Source organism: Alligator mississippiensis, chromosome 4 (genome assembly GCF_030867095.1).
Source record: "Alligator mississippiensis isolate rAllMis1 chromosome 4, rAllMis1, whole genome shotgun sequence".
NCBI lineage: Eukaryota > Metazoa > Chordata > Crocodylia > Alligatoridae > Alligator > Alligator mississippiensis.
The window spans coordinates 53,457,056-53,483,782 of record NC_081827.1 but is presented as its reverse complement, the minus strand read 5'-3'; the positions used below and the strand labels follow the sequence as shown (position 1 = coordinate 53,483,782).

At 39.3% G+C, this 26,727-nt stretch overlaps 1 protein-coding gene and 1 long non-coding RNA gene across 2 annotated transcripts in view; one reads left to right on the top strand and one right to left on the bottom strand.

Annotated features, from left to right (window-relative positions):
• The window catches only part of DOCK4 (dedicator of cytokinesis 4), a 405,154-nt gene that overhangs the window by 10,474 nt on the left and 367,953 nt on the right, over positions 1-26,727 (bottom strand). Inside the window, exons 37-49 of the mRNA XM_019492471.2 lie at positions 23,812-23,960; positions 22,418-22,504; positions 20,416-20,520; positions 18,960-19,101; positions 18,201-18,367; positions 15,912-15,998; positions 11,888-12,064; positions 8,580-8,663; positions 5,948-6,067; positions 4,916-5,037; positions 4,517-4,637; positions 3,399-3,480; positions 3,070-3,179 (exon numbers count right to left, since the gene is read on the bottom strand). Of these exons, the coding sequence (XP_019348016.1) occupies positions 3,070-3,179; positions 3,399-3,480; positions 4,517-4,637; positions 4,916-5,037; positions 5,948-6,067; positions 8,580-8,663; positions 11,888-12,064; positions 15,912-15,998; positions 18,201-18,367; positions 18,960-19,101; positions 20,416-20,520; positions 22,418-22,504; positions 23,812-23,960 (1,553 nt within the window). The remainder of the gene's footprint in view (positions 1-3,069; positions 3,180-3,398; positions 3,481-4,516; positions 4,638-4,915; positions 5,038-5,947; positions 6,068-8,579; positions 8,664-11,887; positions 12,065-15,911; positions 15,999-18,200; positions 18,368-18,959; positions 19,102-20,415; positions 20,521-22,417; positions 22,505-23,811; positions 23,961-26,727) is intronic.
• LOC109284340 (uncharacterized) overlaps positions 4,954-26,727 on the top strand; it is a 34,235-nt gene continuing 12,461 nt past the window's right edge. The window contains exons 1-4 of the long non-coding RNA XR_002091763.2: positions 4,954-5,041; positions 21,134-21,246; positions 25,403-25,532; positions 25,648-25,819. This is a non-coding gene — a long non-coding RNA (uncharacterized LOC109284340). The remainder of the gene's footprint in view (positions 5,042-21,133; positions 21,247-25,402; positions 25,533-25,647; positions 25,820-26,727) is intronic.

Sequence of the window (26,727 nt, the reverse complement as noted above, 5' to 3'; positions counted from 1 at the left end):
TGAAGGAAGGGGGAGGAACTGAAACACATGTTATTTAGAATGAGTATAATCATGGAATAATTAACAAGGAGCAAAGAACTCCCCCTTACAATTACTAAGGGGAATAAGAATAAATAACAAAACACTCAGGAGATCTCTCAACCCTTACCAACAACAGTAATTCATATTCTACATATAAAGTGTAGGCTAGAAAAAACAGGCTTAGTCAGAGACCAAGAAGCAAACCCTGAAAGGGAACCAACCAGATGCAGACATACAGATATAATCCTGAGAATTTAAGTCAGATGACTTGGTCTAATACTTTTTTGGCCTGGGTACTACTCAGTCCTCGTCTCTTGTTCAAATGAGGTATGCATTGGCTTGGCAGGATTGGATTTGGTCTTGAAGCATACACAAGTACACTCCTGAATACTTCCTGTTTTCCTCGTTAAAAGACAATAGCAAAAGTTACTTTCACTTGGTTACAAGCAAATAGAGTGAGGGGGGGAAACCCTCCCTGATTACCATAGCATGAATATTCTGATCAAGCTTCTGAGTTCCAAAGTGTTAGGATAAAAGCAGCAAGGACTAGTAATAATGTCAGCATCTAATTTTTACTAAGAGCTAATTATGTTTCTTGAAGGAGAGTAATAATTTAGTCTTTGTAATGTCTCAGCACTGAATATGGCTCTTTTAATCCTAGTCTGATGATAGAGAATCAGATAGCTTCTTTGGAACATTACCCATTCTGGTTGTTTTAAGAAGGATATTTTGCTTCTTTTACTAGATCTGTCCATTGAAGGATGAGACAAAGAGGGAATGGTTGGCCTTCTTTGGTTTAAAACATTACTCTGAATGAAGAAGGTAATGGGCAAGTCTCTGGGGGAGTGGAGATTGAGTATATGTGCTTGCTCCTCATACTTTCCTGTAACAAATCTCTGGTTCAATGGGGAATGATGGCCTCATTCCACTTGGCAAAGCAAGAAGTTGCAAGCTGAGAGCAAAAAAATGGCACAGTTCTTTCTTTGTATGTGGATGAATAAAGCCACTTTACATAAAGAACATCTACTAGTCTTCACTCTATGGGGCTTTGGCTGCTTTATCATTTGGAGAGCAACATGCAGAATCAATTGGAATAGTCCCTGAGAATTGCTTTTAATCATGCCTAAGTTTAAATTTAGGATACTTGGGTATCATGATGATAGGTAAAGTGCAAGAACTTAAATAGCATTAAGGAAAATATTTACAGAGAAGAATATTTTTCTTCAAGAACCCATCTGATAGTGGAGAGGGAAGACAGAGAAAAAAAGATACAAATAAAACTAAAACGGAAGTAGCAAGCCATTTTAAATTAAACGAAATCAGATCTACCGAGCAATCTGGTTGTTAGAAGGAGAATTTCTAGCAAGAGTCAGAATGGATACATTTTACCAGAGCCAAGGAGCTTGCTGCCAAAGTGCTTATCTCTAGTCCGTGTTGTGAACTGCGTTGTGGAGGTGGCATGAATCAGAAGGACAAAGGTATCAAGACAAAAGCACTTGAATGTGCCCAATGAATGGAAAGATTGAAATCAATAAGGAATCAACAATAGCTGGCATATCAAACTTACTCTGCAAGTCTCCATAACTCACAGACAAATGATGGGCATTTTCCTACTTAGAATTAAAAGATAATAATTTTTAAGAAAGAACATATTCTCTTTCTATCTCTCTCTCCACCCCCCATGCCAGAAATACTGCCTTCCCTACTTCATATTCCTCTTTGAAACGACACAGAAAAGTAGGAATTGCCAAAATGAACGGGTTTCATAATGTATCTTGTTTCTGACAATGCTTAGTGCAAAATATTTTAAAGAAAGGTAAAGGGAAGCTCAAAGTGGACAACAGCTGCTATAAAAACATGTTTCCCCTCCATTTTCCTTGCTTCCTAACTTGCACAAAATCAGTCACAGGTGTGGCCCTTAAAAAAAAAAAGGAAGGGGGGGGCAGTTGCTCCCCACAGAGGGAACAGGCCGTGGGTATAGAGGTATGGCAATACCAGACTGGGACTTGCACGGCCAGAGCCAGCCCTGGCAGCCTCCCCTTAGTGCAAAAATACTACTCTTACTGAGTGCAGCCCACATGAATAACATATATGGCAGTGTCCATTGCATGCAATCCCCCTTAGCGCTGACTCTTTTTCCAGTCATGGTGAGCTACTACAATGAATACACTGAAATTTCCTATTCACTCCCCCAGCTAAGCTGTGCCTTTCTTTCCCATTTCCAGTGATTCCTATTTCCAGAGCAGCCTTAAATGTCTGGCAAACATCATCAAACAGGGCCCCAAACACTTCATTTAGAATCCCTTTGTCACCTACTCTTTCAGCCTATCGCATATAATTAGTATGGCTCCACTCCCCATGAGGTAGAGCCAGACCTTGTTGCCCTGTGCCTTACATGTCTATAATATTTTAGAGGATCCCACAAACACCTGGTTCCAGTCACGTGTGTGTGTGTGGGGGGGGGCATAATTAGTACCTGGATCCTTTGTGGGTGGGGGGCAGTATTTGGAGTACCCACACACACTGGAAGCAATGCTGATCTGTGGAGTCATGATGGCTTGAAATGCTATCGACTCTGCTGGGGCCCAACCCAAAATAAAAGCATATTAATGGAGTACCTGTGCTAAAACTTGCAGCAGTTTCAAAAAAAGGTAAGATGCATCAATTCTGGATAAGTTGAGGGATACCCAAAGTAATATGCCTATATGAAAAATTAATACAGGCATGTTTTTTTCAAAGTCAGTGTTTTCAAATTTGCCCCCACTTCTTTGTGCTCAGGGATAGCAGGGTCTGATAGTAAGGGAAGGAAAGGGGCTGCAGAAGGAAGAAGTTGTGGGGCGGGGGGGAGAGGACAAGGAAGCAACCTGATTGAGAAGGTTAGGTCATTATTGTTCTTATATGAAACCTCTGGACATTACCAGGTTTTCTCAATTGATTTCCTCTTATGTCTTTTAAAAATAATCACTTCTGCTGAATAAGTTAAAAGTTAAACTCCATTATTATAGTCTGAAAAGCTCATGGTAACAGCCCAGCTGGGCAGCTGCCTACCTGCGAAGGTTCTGAAGGAGTAGGATAGATGGCACTGCATGGTCTCTCTCTTGGGGACAGGCAAGAGTTTTCTCGGGAGTGTTTATGTTTGTCAGACAACAGAGGAGAGGCTGGAATAGAAAACAACCCAAAAGAGTAAGTTAATATACAGTTAAATTATGACACTGGAATTCTATGGGCCAAGTTCAGGAGAGAGAAGAGTTTCTGTTGTACTTAATCTGTCCTCCCAAAAATTCACCTACTTAAAACAAACATTTGCATTCCATGTTACCTTTGTGGCATGCATGTAATAATTTGTGCCATTTAGCTCATAGTAGATAAGCACTAACCTCTAGCACTGGATGGAGCAGAGCTGGTCACGTTAGGTGAAGCAGAATGAGTAGAGCTCAAGCTTGAGGTAGATGGACTAGGCTGGAAATAGATCATGCACAGAGTTGTAAAATACAAATGAATGGTTTGCATTTCAGTAAGGATACAGTCAGACAGTTAAAAATGGAAGGAGAGAATATATTGACCATGTATCAACTGTTTTGCAATAATTGTTTTCTGCATCTGTCCCTATTCTGCAGTAAACAAAAGTTAAACTGGGCTCTGAATGAAACAGGGCTAAATTACTAGAGTTTAATTTCCACTTACTGTGGGATAGGAATTGATAGCTAAAATAAATGATACATACTGATACATATTAAACTTCTCCCTCTCCTGTTAACTTGTTATAATTTGTTCCTCTGCCCAGATCTTAATGCACACCCTTTGTCAAAAGTAGAGTTGTAATTTGTTAGATTAATTTTGCAGTGCCTCCAATCAATAAACGGCTGAGTGATACTGATACCATTTACTTTATTTTATACCTGCCATATTGTTAGTAGCAACTGTACAGAAAAGTTTGATTAGATAAAAGTGATGGGTTTGTGTTACAGTGCATCAATTTTAAGACTAATTTTGCCACATGCATTTATTTCTCCAAGTTCAACCAGGCCAGTGGTACCCAACCTTCTGGACCATGGGTCAGATGAGTGGCATGGGGTTGGTCTGGTAGTAAAAACTGGCCCTGCCCCATGCCACACACCAGTCCAACCCCATGTTCCTGGATCTGGTTTCAGAGCCACCACGCACACTGGCCCAGTCTAGCACAAAGGCCCACATTATCTGGCCTACAGAGCTCCCCATCAGTCTGGAAATTTGGCAACAGGGGAATAACAATTAAAGCTGCCACTGCTCCCTGCCACCAAATTTCTGCACTTGTAAGAGATCCCCATGGGCTGGATGATATTGCACCATAGGCTGGATCTGGCCAGTGGGCTGGAGGTTGAGCACCTCTAGACTAGGGAGTTATTTCATTCACAATTCTTAAAACAAGAGAAGAAAATAGTAGTCAGTAACACCTAATTGCTTTTTATAAGAAAACTCACAACAAGCTAAATTGAATTTAGTTTAGGAAAGATACCTGCATGTTAAAAACTTCATCAGAGCTTTCTGACTGCCCAGTAATATTGCTGACTTCAGCAGAAGCTTGTGATGACAATGATGAAGATGAATACCTGTTGACAGCTGGGTAACTTAATGGACTGTTTGAGGAACAAGAAAGCAATATTGATTAGTTAATTCCTGTTCCAAATGGCAATTTATCAAATGTTAATACAGTATCCAGACAAAATAAAATCCCCACTCCTCATTTATCTCATAAATCAAATTTGGGTAATTTATCACACTGATATTTTACCATCTATGGAGGATAACAAATGATAGATTGATGATATCAAAAAGTATACATATATAATAAGTACCATTTGAATAAGACTAAAGAAAATGATAGATATTTCTGCTAATTTAAATTCTGACTTACCTGCGTCTAGGAATTACCCTGGCACCCTCTGGGCTCATAGAAGGAGGCGCTGAATTTCTACATACCCGTGGACTGCCATTAGGGAAGTGAACAGGACTTGCTTGAACACATGCAGAAAACTCCTAGGTAAGTATTGAAAAAGAAAACATTTGTTTGAATAAACAAAGCACCATCAAATATTTTGGAAGATTTTTTTTTCATATTACTAACTAGCAGTGCCTTTTCATTTTGAATCTGATACATTACTACTACTAAGGGTACAGACAGATGCAACTGCACTGATATTAAAGGGTACTGATACAAGCTGTTACAATACAACTGACACATCTTCAAGATCCCCTAGCACAGGGGTGGCCAACCTGTGGTTCACATGCTGTAAATGGCACAAGAAGCCTCTGTATATGGCAAAGAGCAGACTGGGGAGGGAACAGGCAGCACTGCAGCAGACAGACCAGGAGCGGAAAGCAGAGTAGAAGATCAGATGGAAAGCCCAGAGCAGGGAGCAAAAGATTAGGTAGGGAAAGGGGATCTGAGTGGGACTCGGGGAAGGTGCAGGGCTAACTTGTGACACCTGTCAAAAAGTTTGGCCCCCCACACTGTAGCAAGAGACATATAATACCACAGCTCTAACGTTAACCCAGTTTCTTTCAGGTCAGAGTTAGGCCAATTTAGCTACCATATAAAATTATGCAGATAGAATAGTTGCATTGTAATAACTTGTGAGAGCTTCTGAGAAGGAGCAACCCTTCAAGTGGCTAAAATGTACATCTGTCCATATCTTCAGGAACTAAAGTAATTGTCTTCATTGATGTTTAACCTTTTCTTTAATGAAGAAAATGCAACTATTTTTTTCTAGGCTACACTGGAAGTTAGATAAAAGTTTTTCTTCACTTTGAAATTATTAAGTGCTACAAAAATGTAATTCAGCCAGATAACCAAAAGATGTCGCTCTTTGTTGCTTAGTAAAATTAACAACCAGGTTCACATGCTGCAGCTGAGTCCTATAGCTTATCGGTGCTTCTGCTCACGTACCTGTATTCCCAAACTTGATTTCATCACACCGAATTGATCCACTAGCTTTTTGTGTAAAGGTCTCATATCTTGAGGCACAAACTTCTCATGCACAGCTAAGCCAAATTCTAGAATCTGGGCCTTCATAAATTTAGGAGAGAAAGAAGGGAAAAATACAATTTATTTGTTTTAATTTTTAATTTCCCTTATACTATAATCCAATTAATAAAAAACAAACAAACAATTTATGAAAAAGCACCTATTTGAATCAAGGATCTTAATAAATTACGGACAAACACCTGCATCTACTCAAATGGTCTTTGTGCTATTTGGTTTTCAGAAGTATTTAGTTTATATGTATCTATTTGTTAAAATGCGTATTTTCATTGTGTGGTCTAGATCTGACTTTATATGATGCACGTGAATGAACTGCTCTAAACTGAACTCATTTTTCCCTCAGAATAACGTAAACAACAATATTTGTAAAGAAGTGTCACTGGTTGGAAACATGAGAGATGGATCTCACTGGTCTAGACAGACCAAATGGATGCACCCAACACAATTTTTGGAATACATATTGAGTGAAAACTAGAGTACCCAGTTCTAAGCGTCTTCTACACAGTGATTATATTCACCAAGTTTACACCAAGAACTAATGTTCACTTTGGACCAACATCACCAAAATATTTAATTTGTTATCTTGCTCAAATTTTCTCCAATAGATTTGCAGTGCTGGCTTAATTAAGCAATAAGACAAATACAATTAAATGTAAAATAATGCAATTACATTAGGCTGTAAGGTCTTTAGATAACATCTAGCTGATATACTGAATGCATACATCAGCACAGCACCACTGACTTCAATATGAGTAAAATTCCAACATATTTTAACCCATGGAACCCTCTTGTTCTCGCTGAATACTTTATTTCTTGCTCTCTGATAAATCATTTGAGAGACCTCTATTAAAGAGGGATTTTAATTAGTTAGCTTTTGGAATTCAAAATTATATGCTTGATAATTATTAGGTCTTTTCAAATTCCAAGGATTAACAATATCTTTAAAACCAAAACCAAAACAGATAAGATCCTTCAGCAAATGTAAATCAGTACAGCTCTATGGAAATAACCAAAAACAATGGACCCACCCAACTTGCACCCGATGAGGATTTGGCACAATAAGTATGCAAGATGACTCACTCAACATCTGCCTTCATCCGAAATTGGGAGGAAAAGTTGAATTTTTAAAACTGCACAGAACAAAAAGCTCAGAAAAATATTGCAATGAAATGTCAAAGCATTTCAATTTGAGAATTTTAGTTGAAACAAAATGTTATATAGCATTCTCAGACTGGAACACTTTGATTGGGTTTGCTTAATAAAAAACAAAATATGGGTTATTTCAGGACAGGCTGACATAAATCTCTGCTTCTGCCTCAGCTTTTGTGGTGCCTCCTGGGAGCTGTAGCATTGAATTTTTCATGCCCCTCTAGACCAGTTCTCATCCGTATCAAACTCATGGCACCCCTTGGTAGATTCATAGTACCCCTCAGAATATGCTGCCTCTTAACTTTCACTCATTTTTTGATGATGGAAGAATATCAGAGCAATTCTTTTCTTGCAAAAAACTCAAAAGCACAAGGGGTTGGAATGTTTTGGACAATGGATTCCTAAGAAAAAACTGGTTTATCATGTGAATCCTGCCTAGATATTTACATACTTAACAGTGTACACAGCAACCTGGTTCAGAATCACTGTTGTGGACCCACTCTCTAACAGAACTACATCTTCCATAATGTACCACAATCTCTCTGTATGGCTGGGTTGGTGTAATCGGGAAGTAAACAGAAACAGAAACTTTTAATTTACAAAATTCAGGTCTTAGCCATATTCTCTAGTGAGAAAATGTTTAGTCTGAAATATTTTGACCAGTTCTAATATATGATGTCAAGTTTATTTGGCTCACTACCATATCAAATGCCTAGAATTATTTTATTGGCTAAATAAGGGAAAATACAAAACCAAAAAAGAGACATCTTCAATAAACACATTACTAAAAAGACATTTCCAAACACATCTCTCTTCTTTTAAATCCATTATAAATGAGGTAATTTACACCACTTTAATTAGCATGATGAGCAAATTCTACTGTAAAGAACCGGAACGACTAAATAGAGTGAATATAGTATACAGACCAAAGAGTACTCTGAAGTTCTTATATCACGTCTTTTCTAAGTTCCCACGCAGGCAAATATTTGAAAAACATCTTTCATAACATAATGTACCATGCACTCTTGATACATTTGGCTTTTTAGTGACAGGAGTATCACTCCATTGTAGTACAATCTACAAATTAAATGAATATTCACAACAAACATTTTCTATTAGAAGAAATTTCCCCCTCTTATTTAATGTTGAATTTATATGAGATGAGAGAGAGGAAAAAGAGGGCATAGAATCCAAGGGATTACACATTAACTAAAAGTTGGAAAAATGTTTATGGTGTAGGGAATTGCAGGCCATCTGAAAGCTAATGCAGCAAATGCTGAAGGCCACTGAGCAGCTAAACACTGTGATTTCATCTTTTATCTGAGTACATATCAATTTCAGCTAGAATAGGCAGCAGGCCATCTGCTTGGCCTTTTCTCCACTCTACCTGCTCAAACATCAGGTCTCTCAAGCGTGTGATCTTCTCACCATCCTCTGGGTGGTTCAAGACGTAGTCCTTCACAAAGAATGCCTGAACAGAATATAATCACACCACAAGGTCATGGCAAGTTTGCTGAAAGTCCATCATGTTTACAACAGTTTGAAGGCATCTTTGCTCAAAACAAAAGCCTAACTCCTTCCACAGAAGTACAGAATAATATAATAATATATATTACAGTTATATAGTGACTTTCACATCTGAGGGGCCCTTTATGAAGAAACAGCTCTGCAAACTACACTCAAGTAACTTGTAGCTCTTCTTAGTATGAAATAAGACAACAGTCAGGGCAGGGACTGCATCTCATATGAAACTGGAGAGAATTTAAGTAAACAGAACATAACCATTAGAGCTGAAATACACTCAGGACCACTGAATGCTGATGACTATAAAAGGTTAATCTTCTCTTGAAAGTCTTAAATCCAAGGAACAGTATTCTCCCTTATGCTGGATGTAAAAGATATACAAGAACCACAAAGGACAGAACGAACACCGTGCTCTGAATAGTGTGTATGAACTTGTAAGGAGGTAACAGCATCCTGTTGCAAACTTAATGTTAACAAGTATGTGTAAGTTTCTCTTTAAAAAAAAACCAAAAACTTCACACATCTGTTTTCAGGAACTATTCCCTTTGGCTAAATACTCACATGTATCTGAGCAACATTTGATACACTTGAGTGTGGCTGTGGGTTATAAACAGCTGTCCTCTCCTGACATCATCCTGAAAATGTTCTCCTGGCCTCTTTGGAGCCATTCACCCTACTACGGATTGCCAAGACGCAGCACTTCCCTCTTGCTCCTGCCCCGCTCCTTTCACATCATGAATTATCTCCCATACTGGATTTTCTGCTGTGTCTGGGGAATCCCTAACTGCCTCCTTTAGGGGAGGTTTCCCACCCCTTTACATTGCATATGCAGTGTAAAGGCCCTCTGAACACATTCTTAGGTGCACATGATGTTTCTTCAGTAAAGCAGAACTCTGAAAGGCTGGGGTGCCTTAATTCTGCATTTCCCTTTACTGCCTTTGGTTGGTACTTCCCTCAGACAACACCTGCAAGGTTTTCCATCCATACAAAAGCTAGTACATGTACGCTTTACTGTTAAATTCATACTTCATTGCTTGTAAAATTGGAAGAAAATCTATCACCTAGTCTAATTCACTCCAAAAATTGCACCCTTAGGCAACTGTCAGCCAAGAAACAGGATGAAACCCCCTCCAGGAAAATGACAAAACCCTGATCCAATGACAGAAGCCCTTAGTATTTGCCCTTTCTTTTACTGTTAATCAGTAGACATATAAAAGTTAGAGTTCTTAAATAGTAAAGAAAGAAGCCCTGACATATTTTTGCTGGAAAAAAAAATATAGCACTTGGAGTATTAAGGAAGAATGAGTTCCTTTCAGTAAAGGCTTATTGTTTTTTCAGTATCAAGCAGGTTATATCCCAACTTTGCATGCACTTTCAGATAGTGCTCAAACGGAGTCAGTATAACATTTTCTTTTTAGCACATTGGTTCATAGCGCATCAGAACTGTTTATTTTCTTGATTGCTCCGTGTCTGCCCCTCTCCTCTTTTACTGTACTGGAACCAGTGAAGGATCAGTGAAGGCATGTGCAGGCATCAGAAAGCAGCAGAAATAATGGGAAGTAGATGTTTGTTGGATCTCTAGGAAAACAAAACCCAAAATCAAACCCAACTATGTTTCAAGCAGAGGAGGCCTGGCTGAAGAATGTGTTGTCTGGATCTTGCCCTTCTCCACATTTATAAGGCTGCAAGAGGGAGGATGGTACACAGTGAAAAGCTTGTGCTTTCAGGTTTAGTTTACTTTGGAGCATATGACAAGCCAGGGCAAGAAAAAGACACACCAAGTGTTAGGCAGTATTGAAAAGGGAAGAATAAAGTAACGGAAAGAGATGGGAAGGGAAAGCAATTAAGGAACAGGGCCTTGGGGAAAAAGGTGAGGAAGAGAAAACAAGCAAGAACAATACAGTAAGAAAACAGACAGGTACTAAACATGAGTGAGCTGCACAAAGAAAAGAAAAATATAACAAATCAAGCCTTCTCCCTCCCTTAAGGGTAGCAAATTTGTTTCATATACTCATGTTTTGTTTAATTCACCCACTCAAGGCATGTGTGTTATGGGGAGAAAGGAACCAAAAGAAGGAAAAAAAAGCTATGATTCCAGAGGAGGAAGCAAACTACAGCTTAGGAGAGGAATAAAAGGAAGAACAGGTTGTAGCTTTTAGTTAACTGAGTCATACTCTGATTCTGTAATAGTGGCAGCTCCTAAGAATGAGTAATTTATTTTCTTACATTTTATTTTAGTTCCAGCCATCAAAGATCTCACATGGTTGCCTGAGTGTTGCATCTTTAAACTGCCTTTCACCTATGAAGTAAGTCGGCAGTGTGGCATTCAACTTTTGCCCACTATGGAAGGGGAATCCCAGCATAGCTCTAACCAGCTCAGAAGGCTTCAAGGGAAATAGCATAAGTGAAAATCAGTGCTGGAAGCACACTCTTGGCGTTCTTTTAAGCAGTTTCAAAACACCACAACACACTGTCCGGAGATAACTTCCCAGCATCTCATGACAGTGATTCAAGGATGGCAATGATCAAAAACTACATCTAAGTAGAGAACATTAAGGTTACAAGTGAAAGAGAGAATACTTTTCCATTGCAGGTACCATTTCCCTCTGGACTTTCCAAGAGAAGCACTGCTTTCTTGAAAGACTTGGAGGCAAAAAAACCCCCAAATGAAACAAAACAACAAGCTGCCTCAAGATAAACTCTTACTAAGACATACAGCCAGCTTAAGTTATAGGTGGAACATTAGCACAAAAGGAGAAATGGGAAGCTGGCCAAAACTCTACCTCTTGACCTGAAAAGGAACTGAAGGAATGTAGAAAAACATGATAAAACTGAAACTAATCTTTAATGTTTCATGGAAAAATTCACTTAACTGATAAAACTTGGATCCACTTATTACTATAAGAGCCATATAGGACTATATACAGTAGAATATAAATTATAAAAAGCCATAGAAATGTAATGTCATTTCTGATATGTATTAAATAAAAGTAATTGTGTGTAGTTAAGTATCCTATAGTATAGTTAGAACTATTTATACCTACTGCATACAATAGCTACAGAGCAAGAGGTAGAGACTGAAAGCAAAAGAATACAACTATATAAAAAAAACCAAACCCAACAACAGTACAATGGATTGTTAAATATACCCATTAAAAATACACTACTTACCTCTTGGTACCTAGCAACACCACCATTAACTGCTGCATCTATGACCCCATTCAGACACATTGTGAGTGGGTTAATATTCTGCATCTGTCGAGTCTGACACTGACTAATCAGTGTTCTCAGCTGCTGGTTCTTATTTTCCAGCACTTCAATAGCATTCTCAAGAGGACTCATTTCCACCTGTGGAGGGTTGGGGGTAGGAGGACAACACCAAAAACATGCTTAATCCTCAAATTGTTGAATGCTAGATAATAACCAAGGCTATTCAATAAATTCCAGCGAGTCTTTGTGGAAATGTTTTACAAACCTGCACTGCATTTGTGAAATATGAGGTCATAAGCAGTATGATTTCAGGCACACAAACAGGGACAAAACTGTACCAACAATTCAATATCTATCCTGCAGAATTGCAGAGCAAATGCTTCAAAATACTGAAACCTCTCAATGCTCAGTGAAATGGAGGAAGTCTAAGGCACGCAGCATCAGGAATGGAATGATCAAAATCTTCCTGACCAAAAAAAGGTCAGGGGAATTTTACTGGCTGGAAATAGCACATACTGCATAAAGGTTTGAAGGAACAGGCTGACATATCTGAGAGGTAGGAAATGTGCAGTACAGACTCTAGACTTGTATTATTTGTTAAAAGTTACCATACAGGGTTATACAAGATAACACAGTTGTGCTCTGTTCCAAGCATAGGAGAAAGTGTAGCATGTAACTGTACAGAAAAGCTGACTCTGTAATAGTGTCACTAGTGCCTTAAACGAGGCTCTTCTGCTACCTTATGGAGACATTCTTCATGTAAGCATTGGCCAATGTTAAATTGACTGGAGAAACTGTGACAGCTGGAGCAGCAAAATCTTTAGGAATCAGTTGACAGAATTTCTCAGAGCTTACACAAACCTGTATGTTACCATGGATATATTAAAACAGGTAGCTTTTTTCTATAGAGACTAAACCAGAAGGATGAAAAAAATGTATTTTGTTACTATTACATTCACATGGAGTGAACAGACTTTAAAAAAAGAAATGTGTTGTACAGAAGTGGCCCTGCACTTAATGGGTACTATTTATGCACTAGTATGGGATACTACTAGTAAGCTAAGGAATTATAATGTGGGGGAAGGGAGACATGTGGCAACAACAGCTAAATTAAAGGGGCCACTATGTCACAAACTTCCGCTGTGATTTAGGTAGGTCCCTAATCATCAAGCTCAACAAGAACTGGAGAAACTAGAGAAATGGTCCAAAAATCAATCAAATGAAATTCAACATGGACAAGTGCAAAGTCTTGCACTTGGGATGGAAGAATCACATGCACAAATACTGACTGAGGAAGGGCTGGCTAGGTTGCGGTATTACAGAAAAGGATTTAGGGATCTAGAAGCTGAATATGACCTAATAGTATTCTCTTGTTGCAAAGGAGGGCCAACAGCATACTGGGCTGTATTAACAGAAACATCACTTGCAAATACAGGGAGGCAATTCTCTTGGTCTATTCTGCACTGGTGAGACCTTACCTGGAGCATTCTGTGCCCAGTTTTGGGCCCACACTTCAAGAAAGATGTGACACATTGGAAAGAGCCCAGGAGAGAACAACAAAAATGATTGCAGGCCATGGAAACATGACTTATGAAGATAGGCTGAAAGAGCTACAACTTTTTAGCATAGAGCAGATAAGGCTGAGAAAAGATCTCATAAGTCTCCAAGTACCTAAAAGGTGGTTATAATGGAGAAAGGAGACTTCCGGTGGCTGTAGGGGATAGGACAAGGAGTAACAGTCCTATATTACAGCATGGGACTTTTAGGTTGGTAATTAGGAAAACATTTCTCACTGTGGGGGTGGTTAAGCATTGGAACAAGCTACCCAAAGAAGCTGTGGAATTTCCATCCTTGGAGTTTTTTAATAACAGGTTAGATAGGCACTTGACTAGGAGGGTTTAGCCAGGTACAATCCTGCCTTGAGCAGGGGGCTCGACTAGACGGCCCCCTGAGGTTCCTCCTAACCCTACTATTATATGGCTGTCTTCTTCGGCACTAATGGAAATATGTGTGCACTAAACTCCTGGCCTCAAAGCTTGCCAAATTTATTAGAGAGCTTTAAAGTTGAAAGATTACTTTTCAAAATACATACTGAAAGTATTAGAGACTTGTCCCCTGAAGTTTAGATGAGTTGAATAGCATAAAATTAGGAAGCATCAGGAATGGGCTGCTGATTTAGAACCCACTCTTACAATTATCTTTGTGTAGGTAGACCTCTGGGCCCATGCAGAGACCTGATAACTATAACGGCTCCCTGTGGACGCAGAAATCCACCCACGTGAAACACATTACAGTACTAGCACTCTGGGAAAGATTACCTTTCAAATAGGCTGAAAGCTGTATTTGGCCATAGAAATTCTAAATACTTAACTTTAGATCTTGCCAGGCTTTAATAAAATGGTTTGCTGAAAATTAAAAAGCAGGTTCTACTTTATCTGTAAGACATCTAACCAAGATTTAGTTATCTCTATCCTGGTCAAGTTCTTAAAAAATCATTAACGCAAAAAGTGCGTGGATCTGTTCTTTTGTGTGTGTGTGTGTGTGACTTAGTCTAATGTCTCAGACTCTTGTAAAAGGAGATGCATTAACAGCTTTTCAGGGATTAGAGCAAAGTGAATAGGATTGCACTTAGACAAGTTAAATGTCACTTTTCACTACACTGCATTATATGATTTTTTTCTTCATTTTTTTTTCCTGTTGAGTGATTTAAATTGATATTAATATTGGATTTAGGGCTTAACAATTAAGTCATTTACGTAAACCAGAAAAGTTACGAGAGTTTGTAAATCATTTAACTAGCTGATCTGAAGACAAAGAACACACTCACATGCATTCCTGTTGCTAGCAATGCCCGGAAGGTACAGTAAAAGCTGCGTTAACCGGCATTTTAGTAAACAAAATACTCTATTAACGAGAATTTCCAGCCGACTGGATGCAAGTGGGGGGGGGAGGGGCAGACAGCATGCAACGGCAGCCACCTACCACCCTGTGCTGCTGCCACTCTGAGTGCAGCCACCACCACCCTCTCGCCCCTCCCCCCACCCCGCCAAAAACCCCTGCTGCATTAGGTAACCAAAATTTTTATATAACTGGCAACCCCACTACCCCACTCATGCCAGATAACAAAGCTTTTACTGTAGTTAGGTGGGTTAGTCTAAAATCAGACAGAACATAGGGCAGGGTGGCACCTTAGGCTTGTACATGTGACAAAAATTGGCCGCTTTTGCAGTTTAATTGTGGCATGCTGTATACATGCAGGGGTATTTATGATTTAAATGAGTTTGCTACATTGCAAACTAAATCATATCCATATGTAGTTTATTTTGCAAGGTTGCTATTTCTAACCTTGCAGTCTTTGACAGCCGCCTCGCAACTGCAGGAGAGGCAGGATGCTGAAGGCAGAAGCAGTGAGGGGCCCGATCCTTTTTTTTCCTTTTTTGCAGAGCCTATTGGCATCTCCCACACCTGGGGGGGTGAGCTGCTGGTGGGCTGAGTGGCCCCTGAGATGCAGAGGGCCCTGGTCCTTGTTTCTGTGGTGGCAGCGCCCCCTGGGGACGCCCAGGTGGGCTGCCAGCTGGCTGGATGCTGCCCCAGCTCAGGGAACAGTTGAATCGGGCTGAGTCCCCCCCCCGCCCCCAAAAAAGGATTGGGCCCCTCACCGTAACAGTGACGGAAGCCCCTAAATTAAAATGGTGGGTTTTTAATCGTTGCAATTACCAACCCACTGTTTCAATTTAGCGTTGACATGTACAAGCAGCCTTAGAGAGTAACTAGTTTGGAGAGACATGAGCTTTCATAGGCAACAGCCTGCTTTGTCAGCTTCTATGACAATGCATCTGACAAGGTAGTTGTTTCTTACAAAATCCCTAAATCTGATTTATTAGATATCATACATACCATACTGTAAAGAAACTAAACTGCCTCTCAACAGTACCCAAAATGAACTCAGAATAATAAGGCTACTAACAGATATCTTCATACTTACTACTTCACGTTTTTCTACTTCAAACCAACGAGATATCCCAGGCAAACTCTGTACTAAGATCAGTGTGGTCCTCTCTACCCACAGGCTCTACAATATACAAACACAAATTATTTTCTCCATTATTTTTGGTGGTACACCTGGACCATTATTGTTGCATTGTACTTCTGTCATCTTCGTTTTTCCCTTATTCATTCACTCTTTCACAGGCATCTATTTTGTTTCTGGATTTCTTAATTTATGTGATGACCAAAAGCGTATGATATATAATTTTCTCCTTTACCTTTCAGAACTAACTCTAATGATTAGCTTTTGCTGATCTTACCTTTCTGAAGGGAAAGCAGGAGGGGAAATTTGTGTTTAGTGACTAACTTTAAAAGTCTATCAACATAAAATATAATCTATTTGCATGCTCATTTTACTACAGTGTAGACTTGATAAAATACTTACCAACCCTTGTCCTGACATCAACTGACACAAATTGAGGTTTCTGTAGTGCATCACATAATCCTTATACTAAATATACATAAACAAAGGAAACCAGTTGTGACTTCAAGAGTTCCCTACTTCCTTAAGGATAGGAAGGGGCGAGGAATAACCTGTGCTAGCCATTTAGGGCATTTGTAGATGACACGGGGGTTTAAATTGAAGCTTTAAATTGTTTTTTAATTTAAAAAACACTGCTACAATTTAGGGCGAAGTAAACCACTGTGTCATGTATACCCATGTCCTTATCTGCCTCTCCGGTGGCAGGGAGGGGAGAGCAAGCTGCCAGCAGCCCAAGCAGTCCCTGAGCTGCGCAGTGGGGCGGGGCTGGCGCTTCCCTCTGCAGCAGCGGTGTCGTTCTCACCCCACTGCAGACACCCACTGTGGACTCCAAGATGAACATGAGCCGGCAGTGTGACGAAGCCATCAGAAAAGCCAATGGCACTTTATCGTGCATCAGCAGATGCATGACGAATAGGTCCAAGGAGGTGATACTTCCCCTCTATCGGGCACTGGTCAGACTGCAGCTGGAGTATTGTGTGCAATTCTGGGCGCCGCACTTCAAGAGGGATGCGGATAACCTGGAGAGGGTCCAGAGAAGGGCCACTCGTATGGTTAAGGGCCTGCAGACCAAGCCCTACAAGGAGAGACTAGAGAAACTGGACCTTTTCAGCCTCCACAAGAGAAGGTTGAGAGGCGACCTTGTGGCTGCCTATAAGTTCATCATGGGGGCACAGAAGGGAATTGGTGAGGTTTTATTCACCAAGGCGCCCCCAGGGGTTACAAGAAATAATGGCCACAAGCTAGCAGAGAGCAGATTTAGATTGGACATTAGGAAGAACTTCTTCACAGTTCGAGTGGCCAAGGTCTGGAATGGGCTCCCAAGGGAGGTGGTGCTCTCCCCTACCCTGAGGGTCTTCAAGAGGAGGTTAGATGAGCATCTAGCTGGGGTCATCTAGACCCAGCACTCTTTCCTGCCTATGCAGGGGGTCGGACTCGATGATCTATTGAGGTCCCTTCCAACCCTAACATCTATGAATCTATGAAACCCAACTCAGGCAGTCCCAGGAGGTACTGCAGCTGTGGAGGGAAGCACCCGGCCCACACACAGCTCACGCAGACTCCAAGGAAGAAAAAAAAAAAAGAAAGAATAAACTCGCTGCTTATTTTTTTCCTTCAGCGTACCCTGCCTTACTGGGCTGCTGCTGGGCTGCCTCCTGGGGCCGTCTGCACAGTTCCTGAGCCACATGGAGCCCGGTGATTCCCTCCGTGACTGTAAGGTAGCAAACTAAAACTCCTTGGAGGTTTTTTAGTTTGCTGCACCCAAAAGTCATTTAAGGTGCATTATGCCACCAAATTTGCTACAGCGGCTGGAATTAACGTGCAATATGCCACTGAATTTGCAAACTCATGCAAACAGAAGCACCATTAAAGGTGTAAAAGGGCATTTAACCCACTTTAATGTGTTGTCTCCAAATGCCCATACCTGACAAAGATCTAGAGTCTGTGGGGAGGTCATGCTCCCTGCACACTGTTACCTGGTATAGGGGTTAAGTGGGCAGGGAAGCAAAGGGGCTCTTTATGCTTTCTCCCTCCCTTGGCACAGCATGTAGTAAAAGTGACAACTGTGCCTTATGCTTGCTTTTCTTGATATTTTAATTAAAATCCGAAGATTATGAAAGCTATAATTGACTGACCACCTTCTACTATTTACTATAGTTCCCTTGATTCAACAACATAATAAATAATCCTTTGAACAGGTTTTTATACAATGCCAATTGCAGAAGAGACTGTTTGGCACTATACCTTGAATTCGTTCTCCTTATCTTTGGTCCCTTTGTGGAATGGCCTGTCATACCGGAATCTCCAGATGTGATTCACTTTATAAAAACTCTTGATATTATCTGGGATGCCCTCTCGCTGCAGGACTTCCTGACTTTCAGGAATTGGGGTCACTGCATAGATCTGCAAATCTAAGTGTGAAGAGTTAAGGACAACACAGACTTAGCAAAACAAACTGACTTGCCTATGGAGCTTGAAGAAACAACAATCCTGTGTAGGCTCACATCATTAAGCTTCTAAACAATTAACACATTTACTTGGAATAATCATATTTATTTCTAAAATGCAGCTATTTATTTTATGGAAATTAAAAGGTTTAACTAATTTGTAATGGATTCTCTTTTATACTTCATACATGGCCAATGATGTCATCCTGACTGTTGTAAATCAAAAACTAACATTACTGTAACTTGAGCAGATATATTAACACTCATATTGTGACAGTTCTGCAAAGTAATTTTGGCTAAATCAAGATGTTTGACCACAGATCTCTAACCAATCAACAAAAGGAAAAAACCCCAAGCCATGTAAAAACATAATATACTGGCTAGAAATATTTTACATCAAAATAATTTAATGGAAAAAGCCCCCAAATTCCACCCTGGTATAAAACCATTTATGTTACGGGAGTTACATTATGATTAAATTTGTCTGTAGATTTACATTTTTTTTAAGAGGGCAAATATTTAACTTCAAATTATAGTTGCATGAATATACGGATACACTGTGCTTCTGCCTGAAAGATGGTCTCATCTGGCTGATTAGCATGTTGCATAGCAATGGCATGTGGGAACTCATTCAGCATTCGTTGTTGGAAAGCCTCCAGTCTCTCATAGTCATGTCCTCGGCAAACAAACTCCTTGTTCTGAGCAGAATAAAAGTAAAGCAGGGCTAATTATTTGGGAATAATTGGGTGCCATTAAAATATTAAAATACATACTGTTAAAACGAGGGATTTTTGCATGATTTAAACAAAGAAAAGGTAAATAAAAGGTTAGAAATCAAAATGTATAGGAAAATGAATTAATCAGAAGTAAAGTAAATGTAACTGTGACATATAAAGTCTATATTGTTACTGTAAAACACTTTGGGAAATCTAATTACTACATATTTTTGTTAACAGTAATCTGCAGGGCAAAACTGTCCTCATGAAATGGAAATATGTAGCAGTAATGTAATGGACAGTAAAGGCAGCAGGATGAGACTGTAATCCTTTGTGAGATGTATACCGTTAGCTGTTAGTCTGAAATCTTGCCTTATGGATGCAACTTGGAGTAAAAGAAACCACAAGAAGCCTTAACATTAATCCAAATTGCTTCTTCTAAAGATTGCACAGGTTGCCTGCCTGATGCATTCAGCCTGGACAGATGTAGGGGTGAGGGGGAGAGAAGAAGGGTACTGCTGGCTCTTGCACTGAATCTTCCACATGACTGCTCATTGTGCCAGTTCAGCTTGACTTTAAACACTATTGTGTGCAATGCAAATCTCCCATTAAACACTAGATGTCAGAATTTGAATTCCCAGTGCAGTACTAATTGCTGACAATACTTGTGATAATAGTCAGTAATGTTAAGGGAACACATCTTCCTTCAGCTTCCACTACCCCTGAACAGTACTTCCTGACTTTACACAAGTCTTTTGTGGATTTTGTGTCTGGAGTGTATATCCTTATAATTTCTAAGTTATAATATGAAATAAATTTACTGGCTTTATCTATTTTACAGCAGCAGTTTGGTGTAATTTTAATGACACAATTAAAAATTATTCAAAAGAGATTTTTTTTAAAGGAGAAACAATAATTGTAAAATCATGAAGATACAAGCAGCAGTACTATGCATCTTACAGCTTCAGCTCTAGCTTCAGCTCCAGGTGAAACCACCTGAGTGCTGCTACAGTGATAAGAGGGTGGTCTGATGTGGGGCAGAAGCCTGGTCCCCCACACATTTTTTATTTCAAGATATATATATATATAATTTTGGAGGTCTGGAGCTCTTGTCCATTCTGTGGGACAAACCTTCCCTCCCCCTTAGGGTAATACTGGGATCTAGTTTACTCCTACAGTTTCTGCACAGAAATATTTTATATATGTCACAATTAAGTTCACAAAGACAGAAAGAGATGGCAAAGGAAAGTACACAAGACCCAATACCTCCATCATCTTTATTCCAGATTTACTTACTCTCAGGAAAAATGGAAATTTTTTGCCATAAAATCCTACTCTGAAGAATTCTGGCTCCAAACGCTGTTGATCCATAATTTTATCATACAAGGAAGCTTCCATCATCTGAGCATAGATTGAAAAGAATAAATTAAATTGCTTTTTATACGTTTAGACCATAATATAGAGGAAAGTGTTTTAGCTCAGTGCCCCAAGTTATAACAATCACCATGTAATTCTAAACAGCAATAAGAAACTGTTTTGTCATACAGCAAGATTAATATTTACGCTACACAGTAGTTCGAGAGTCCCAGACATTTTGTGAAGTAACTTTATCTGTGTGTGAACATGTCTATTGTTGCATGAACAAAAAGCTAGATCTGTTAGATTAATAATTATATGCATGTTTTCTTATTTAATGTTTGTCATTTCCATGCTCATTACCCACATGTGACTTGAGACATAATGCCAATTCTTTTTCTGATTACTCAATATTTGACCACGAGATGGTTACTTGTATTAACACAGGGCTCAAAAACCACTTCCAAGGGAGTTGTGGTTTTAAATCTCACCAATTTTCAGTGGGAGCTGAATGCCTTAGGATCCTTTGAAAATTCCAGGCACACAATTACTATTTTAAAATCTCATATTTCTTCTGGTGGTATTTAAAACAAATATTTGCAAAAGAGTGAATGAGATGCAATAGTCAATTATTGATTCAATTTTATTAATTTGCTAGAATTGACAACTGAGGAAGAGCTATGGAACTGTAGCTGTACTACTATCAATTGTATCCCTATTAAAATCACTAGGAGAAGCCTCTTGCCTATATAACTGAGATTAACATCAATGGTAAGTATACACTGGAGGAATATTTATCATTTCAGATATCCATGTTTATCCAGAATGTGAATAAATTAAACAGTTAAACAGAAATGACTAGGAGCAAAATTCTCTTCTCAAATTCACACTGTAACCTGCATTTTTAAATATTTGTTTAGACAGATTAGCTATGCTGCAATCAGTGCAAGCAGTCAGGTCAGCATTAAGTAAGCTTAAGCACAATTTTAAAGAGCATTACTGCAATGTACAAAGCTTATGTTTTTTCTGCTCGATCTATCGAACCAAGACTTTGAAAAGGGAAGACTATTTGAAAAAATACAATACCCAACAGAAAAAAAACAAAAAACAAAGAAAGGCTTTAAGTTCAGGTCTCCTAAAAGACATCAGAAAGAAAACAAGAAATTTCTGTCAAAAAGAGAGGAAACCTTTATTTAAGTTATGGACTGTTAAATTGTCAGTTTTTACAAAATAAAAATAAAAGAGCTTAGAGATATAATTATACAGATAGAATAAGCTAGCAAATAAGGCAAATTTCTACTTTCCAGGCAATTGTAATAACAAAGGCAGATGGCTGCACATAGCACAGGGTTTGAGTATAGCACCAATTCTCAACCAGGGTAATGCAGCACCCTGGGGTGCCCTGAGATGATCAGTTCTTGCACTCTTAAGTGTGCAGACATGGTTCACTAAATAAACCCAGGGATTTCAAATAGGAGTCCATAGTATTAAAAACATTCTGACCTGTTGTGGTCTTTGAGTTCTCTGAAACACAAGAATTGCTCTATTATTTTTCTGTAGTAAAAAAACAAATGAGAACTAAGAGCTGGTGTTTTTCAAGGGGTGCCTTAAGTCTAACAATGTTGTATACTGGTGTATAGTATTTTATTGAAATATAAGCAACAACCATGTCAACAACAGAGCAAAGCTTTGTACTCACTCAGGGTTAACATTATTATTATTATTTTGCAAAAGTTCAGCTGGATGTATAAAATGGAAGCACTGCATGTCCATCAATTTACTGTTTCCCTGCATAAATTTCAGACTACATTATGCAAATATACATTGCAGGAAACAAGAATCCAGGGTAAGACTGGCATATAGGTCATAGAAAGCTTACCTGACCAAACATGATTTCCTATTAATCGTTTTGTTAAACTATAGTTAAAAGGGAATTCCTTACCCTCATCTTGCTGAGATTTCGGTAGTCATAGTAGCTCTCATACTGCTCTGCAATTTTTCTGCACAAGATAATACCATTCTCCCAACACTGCAGGTAAACAAGAAATAGACATGCTGAACCACAATGAGAAATTTAAACAGGTTTTTTGACTGTTTGAAATACATCTTCAATGACCTCTGTTGTTGCTACAGTTTAACTATAGACAGCAAGCATAAGGCAGACAATAGCTGCCAAGAGACAATTCACAATGTTAAAGACTCTCTTTTCTAATCTAACTGAATTGCACTCCATGTGAATGAAAACACTTGAACATAATATTCATTGCTTTCAGTACACTGATCGGCACAAAACTACTCTTGTTGATTTTTTTGTGTATCAAGACATATTTACAGAGTTATTGAATAACATTAGCTATTAAGATACAAATTGTTGGACCACCATAGAAGATAAGCCACAATTCAAGCGCTACCTGTCTTTTCAAGCATAGTACATGGAGTAGGCTCAACTAACTATACTTTTCTATGTATTTCTATTCACATTTTATATGCAAAGGAGTGAGAAGGGTTAAGACAAAAATATATTCTCCTTGCCTTTTTCTGGGAAAAGTCAGATTAGAAACCTGGTTTTGATATCATATAATCAGAGCACCTTTAAATTCTTTATATCATTTTTGCCTTTTTTGAACATTACTTTTACTTTAAGTACTCTCAGAGGTTTCGATAGCTATTACAAAAGATAAAGTCTATCTTTCTGTACCTGTGTATGAATTAGAGAGAAGACAGATTAATTTAATGATTAGGTGTAGGGATAGCATAATTTCAAATTGGACAACAGTCATAAATTATATTTGTGCCAGTCTTCAAAGCAACGTGCTGTTCCTGTAACTACTCCTACTGAAGTTGGGATACAAATTATTGATAGTGGCACTACACTATGGTCACCATTACAAACTTATCAACACTTATCTGTGACATAGTATTATTGATATTGCCATTGCTATTCTAAGAAACTAGCATGATTCAGTAGATAGACCACAGGGACAAGAGACCTAGATTTCATTCCCATGTCTATCACTGACGCATGCATTTGGCAAGTTTCTTTCCTTGTGTGATGCAGCTTCATCAAATGATATTGTCCTTTGTGAAATGTGTGTTTGACATTTTTAATTAAAAGCACTATGTAAATGCTAATTAAGATTACCTCATAGGTCACTGCGTAATTTAATGTAGGACATAAGAACAGAAAGGTCCTAGGCAAGGCAGATAAATTCATGACAAATGCTGATTTTGAAACAGCAGCTGCCACCCTGATTCAAGACATAAACACTGCAAAATTGGAAGTGATTTGATTATATTAAAACCATTTATGATTAAATCAATAAAAAGCCTGCTTACTTTCCCCCTGTCAAAGTTCTGGATGATAGTGAGGTGAAGACACTCTTTGCGTTGCCATTCTGTTTGCATGGGATAATTTAGAAATTCTCTCAGTGGCCTGTCGGACCATTCCAATAGCTCATCATACAGCAATAGTGTGTAGGCTGCCTCTATAAGACAAGTTACAATATATTTTATGTAAACATGAAACAAATATAAAATAGCTCATTTATTTAAATAGCCAACTATTTAAGACAGCAGCTGTGTAAATACTCTCAAACTGTTATACATCTTGAGGAAGAACCAGTACACCTAAATTGCAACCCCCAGAGCTTGTAGCATCGGCTTTACATAAGGCTCAACATTTTCCACGGTAAGCCTGGTAATTAATATTGTCCGACTTGGATTATTCAAAATGAAATTTTTTGTGCCAGGTGTCAGTGTCAACTGAAATATTTAATATATTTGCAAAAACAGTTTATTTATTTTTAAGAGCAAGTTTAGGGGAAAGAATGCTGCTTTGTCCATTTTATGAAGTTTTAAACTCATTTGGTTGAGAAGCTTTAGTCCCTCCGTTCATCAGAGCTAGAGCATGGCCAAATTGTGTCATGTTATAAGGCACTGAAAAATCTGTTGGCTCAGGAGAGACCTGTTTGAGTTTGACAACTAAAGTTTTCAAAGGGTGTCTATACATGTGCTCTGGGAAAGGGTGGGAGGGGCAATATAGTTAGAACAGCTCCCAGACAGTTGCTCTAATTAAAACACAGCAGTATCATGTGTATTCAAACATCCCACATTTCAAAATGGCCATGGGGCACTTTAGCTAGACCTTATTTGATGAGTTTTAGTTAAAGTACCCCTACTGCCATTTTGAAACACAGAATGCTGAATCCACGTGATGCTGCAACATGCTGGAGCATTCCAATTAGGACGCATTGGAGCATGTGTATAGGCTCCCACAGATTCCAACTGCACTTGGCCAGCTCCAGCTGACTGCTGCAGGTACTGAGCAGAAGTTCCCCTGTAACTGCTGCTCCTAGTATCACAACGCACTGGAACCAAGGATGGGGAACTTTTCTCCCCCCAGCGATCTCTCAGCTGATGTCTGAAAAAGGAAAAAGAATCTGACTAAACCACAGAGGTGTTAGGTGCTGGGCCTGAGAAAAGTGGAGGAAGGAAAGAGGCAGGGACAGTAGAGTGGGTTGAGGGAGCGTGGGTTAAGAGACTTGGAGGAAAAGCAAGAGGGAAGAATGAATACTAGCAGTAGTATAAGAAAACCTGGTAATGAACTAGAAGCCAGTCAGAGGAGGCAGCATATAGATTGATTGGATAAAGATTTACAGGTATGGGCACAGACTGGCACCATCTGTGCAAGGAGACTGGGGCTAAGAGATGGAAAGCAGTGGTGAGGAGAATGAGAGGAGGAACTGGCAGAAGAAAACAGCTAGCACAGCAACAGGTTGGATAGGATATTGCAGAAGAGATCAATCAGATTTGAGGGCTCAATAGAAGCAAAGACCTCCTGCCCACTAGGACCCATTCTCCTCCAGTACCTGGAATTAAAACCCAAGATTTCCAGTTTTACCATTCTACCATTCCTTTGTCATCACAGGTATCTGAGAAACCCACCAGCAAAATGTCTCATTCCCTTCTGGTCTACATAAAAGATGACAAGTTACAACTGCCATCTCTGACTATAAGCCTTCTGACAGAGGGTATTTGCTGTGAAGCTGAAGTTTCAGGTGGGGACTCAGAATAATTTTTCTATAACAGAATTTGCATCTTTCGGTTTGCTTAAAAACCAAACCAGCAAATGTTCTAATGGTTAAAACAACTGAATTTTGCTCTCAAAAACAGGTTCTACTCCTGTTTGTGCCACAGTTCCTATGGGACACTGGTAAGCCACTCAAACCAAACTTTTCAGAGGTGGCACTAAGTGGATTTCTCATTTTAAGGATACCAAGCTGAAATCTGAAGAATAAGCCTTCACAACAGCAACTGAAATGAGAGCCAAGCTCCCAACTTAGAGGTAAGTCTAACCGGTTGCAAGGCACCCTGGGCTAGCTTTTGAGCCCATTGTTCTGGAATCAGAAGCAGCATAATTGAGTTAGCATGATAGTGCACTGGCTAATTTATTCTCCTGGGAAGCAGCTCTCATTAATTTAGGCACAATGCCATGCTGACATGGTTTCCAGTGAGAGAGTCAGATTGGGACACTGCTACATGCAACTGCTTTAATTTGTATAGACAAATCCAGAAAGCGCTACAAAATGTTGTATACATTGAACAATCAGAAATAGATCCTAAACATCTCAATCTGGGCAACCAAAATTAGTGGATAATTTTGATTTTAATCTCTCGGGGTATATTGCTAGTTAGGGTTAACTTTAAAATTGATCCTAATCCCATATCTGCTGACCACTCAAAGTCAAGCTCTTAACTCGACCCCTGAACAGCAGTTTTAACCTAATCCTGGAAGCTCTGCCAACATTCTGGGCACTAGAGTGACCTTATTCCTCCCTTGCCTTCTAGACCTGCCTCTTTATGCAAAGTATTTGGACCTACCTGACAGAGCAAGCCTAAAGCACAAGTCATCCCCCGACACCAACCCCCTGACTTCTTCCCTGCCCTTCTGCACTCCTGCTTTCCTCTCTCTACTGTCTGTAGGTGGAGACAAACCCAGAAGAGACTAGACCAAGTCCTAGACTATTACCATTTTACATATAAACAGCAGTGTAAATGGCTGTGATGTAGGCAATAAGGTGTGCTTTAAACTGGGAAGGGCAATACACTTGCTTCAGGTTAAAGTTGTCCCTAAATATCAGTGTAGACAAACCCTCCGTGCTGCGGTTCCCATCCTTTCAGCATAAAGGGGTGTTGTGAAGATGGTTTAATTAATATTTGTGAAGCACTCTGATATCACAGCCATGATAATCA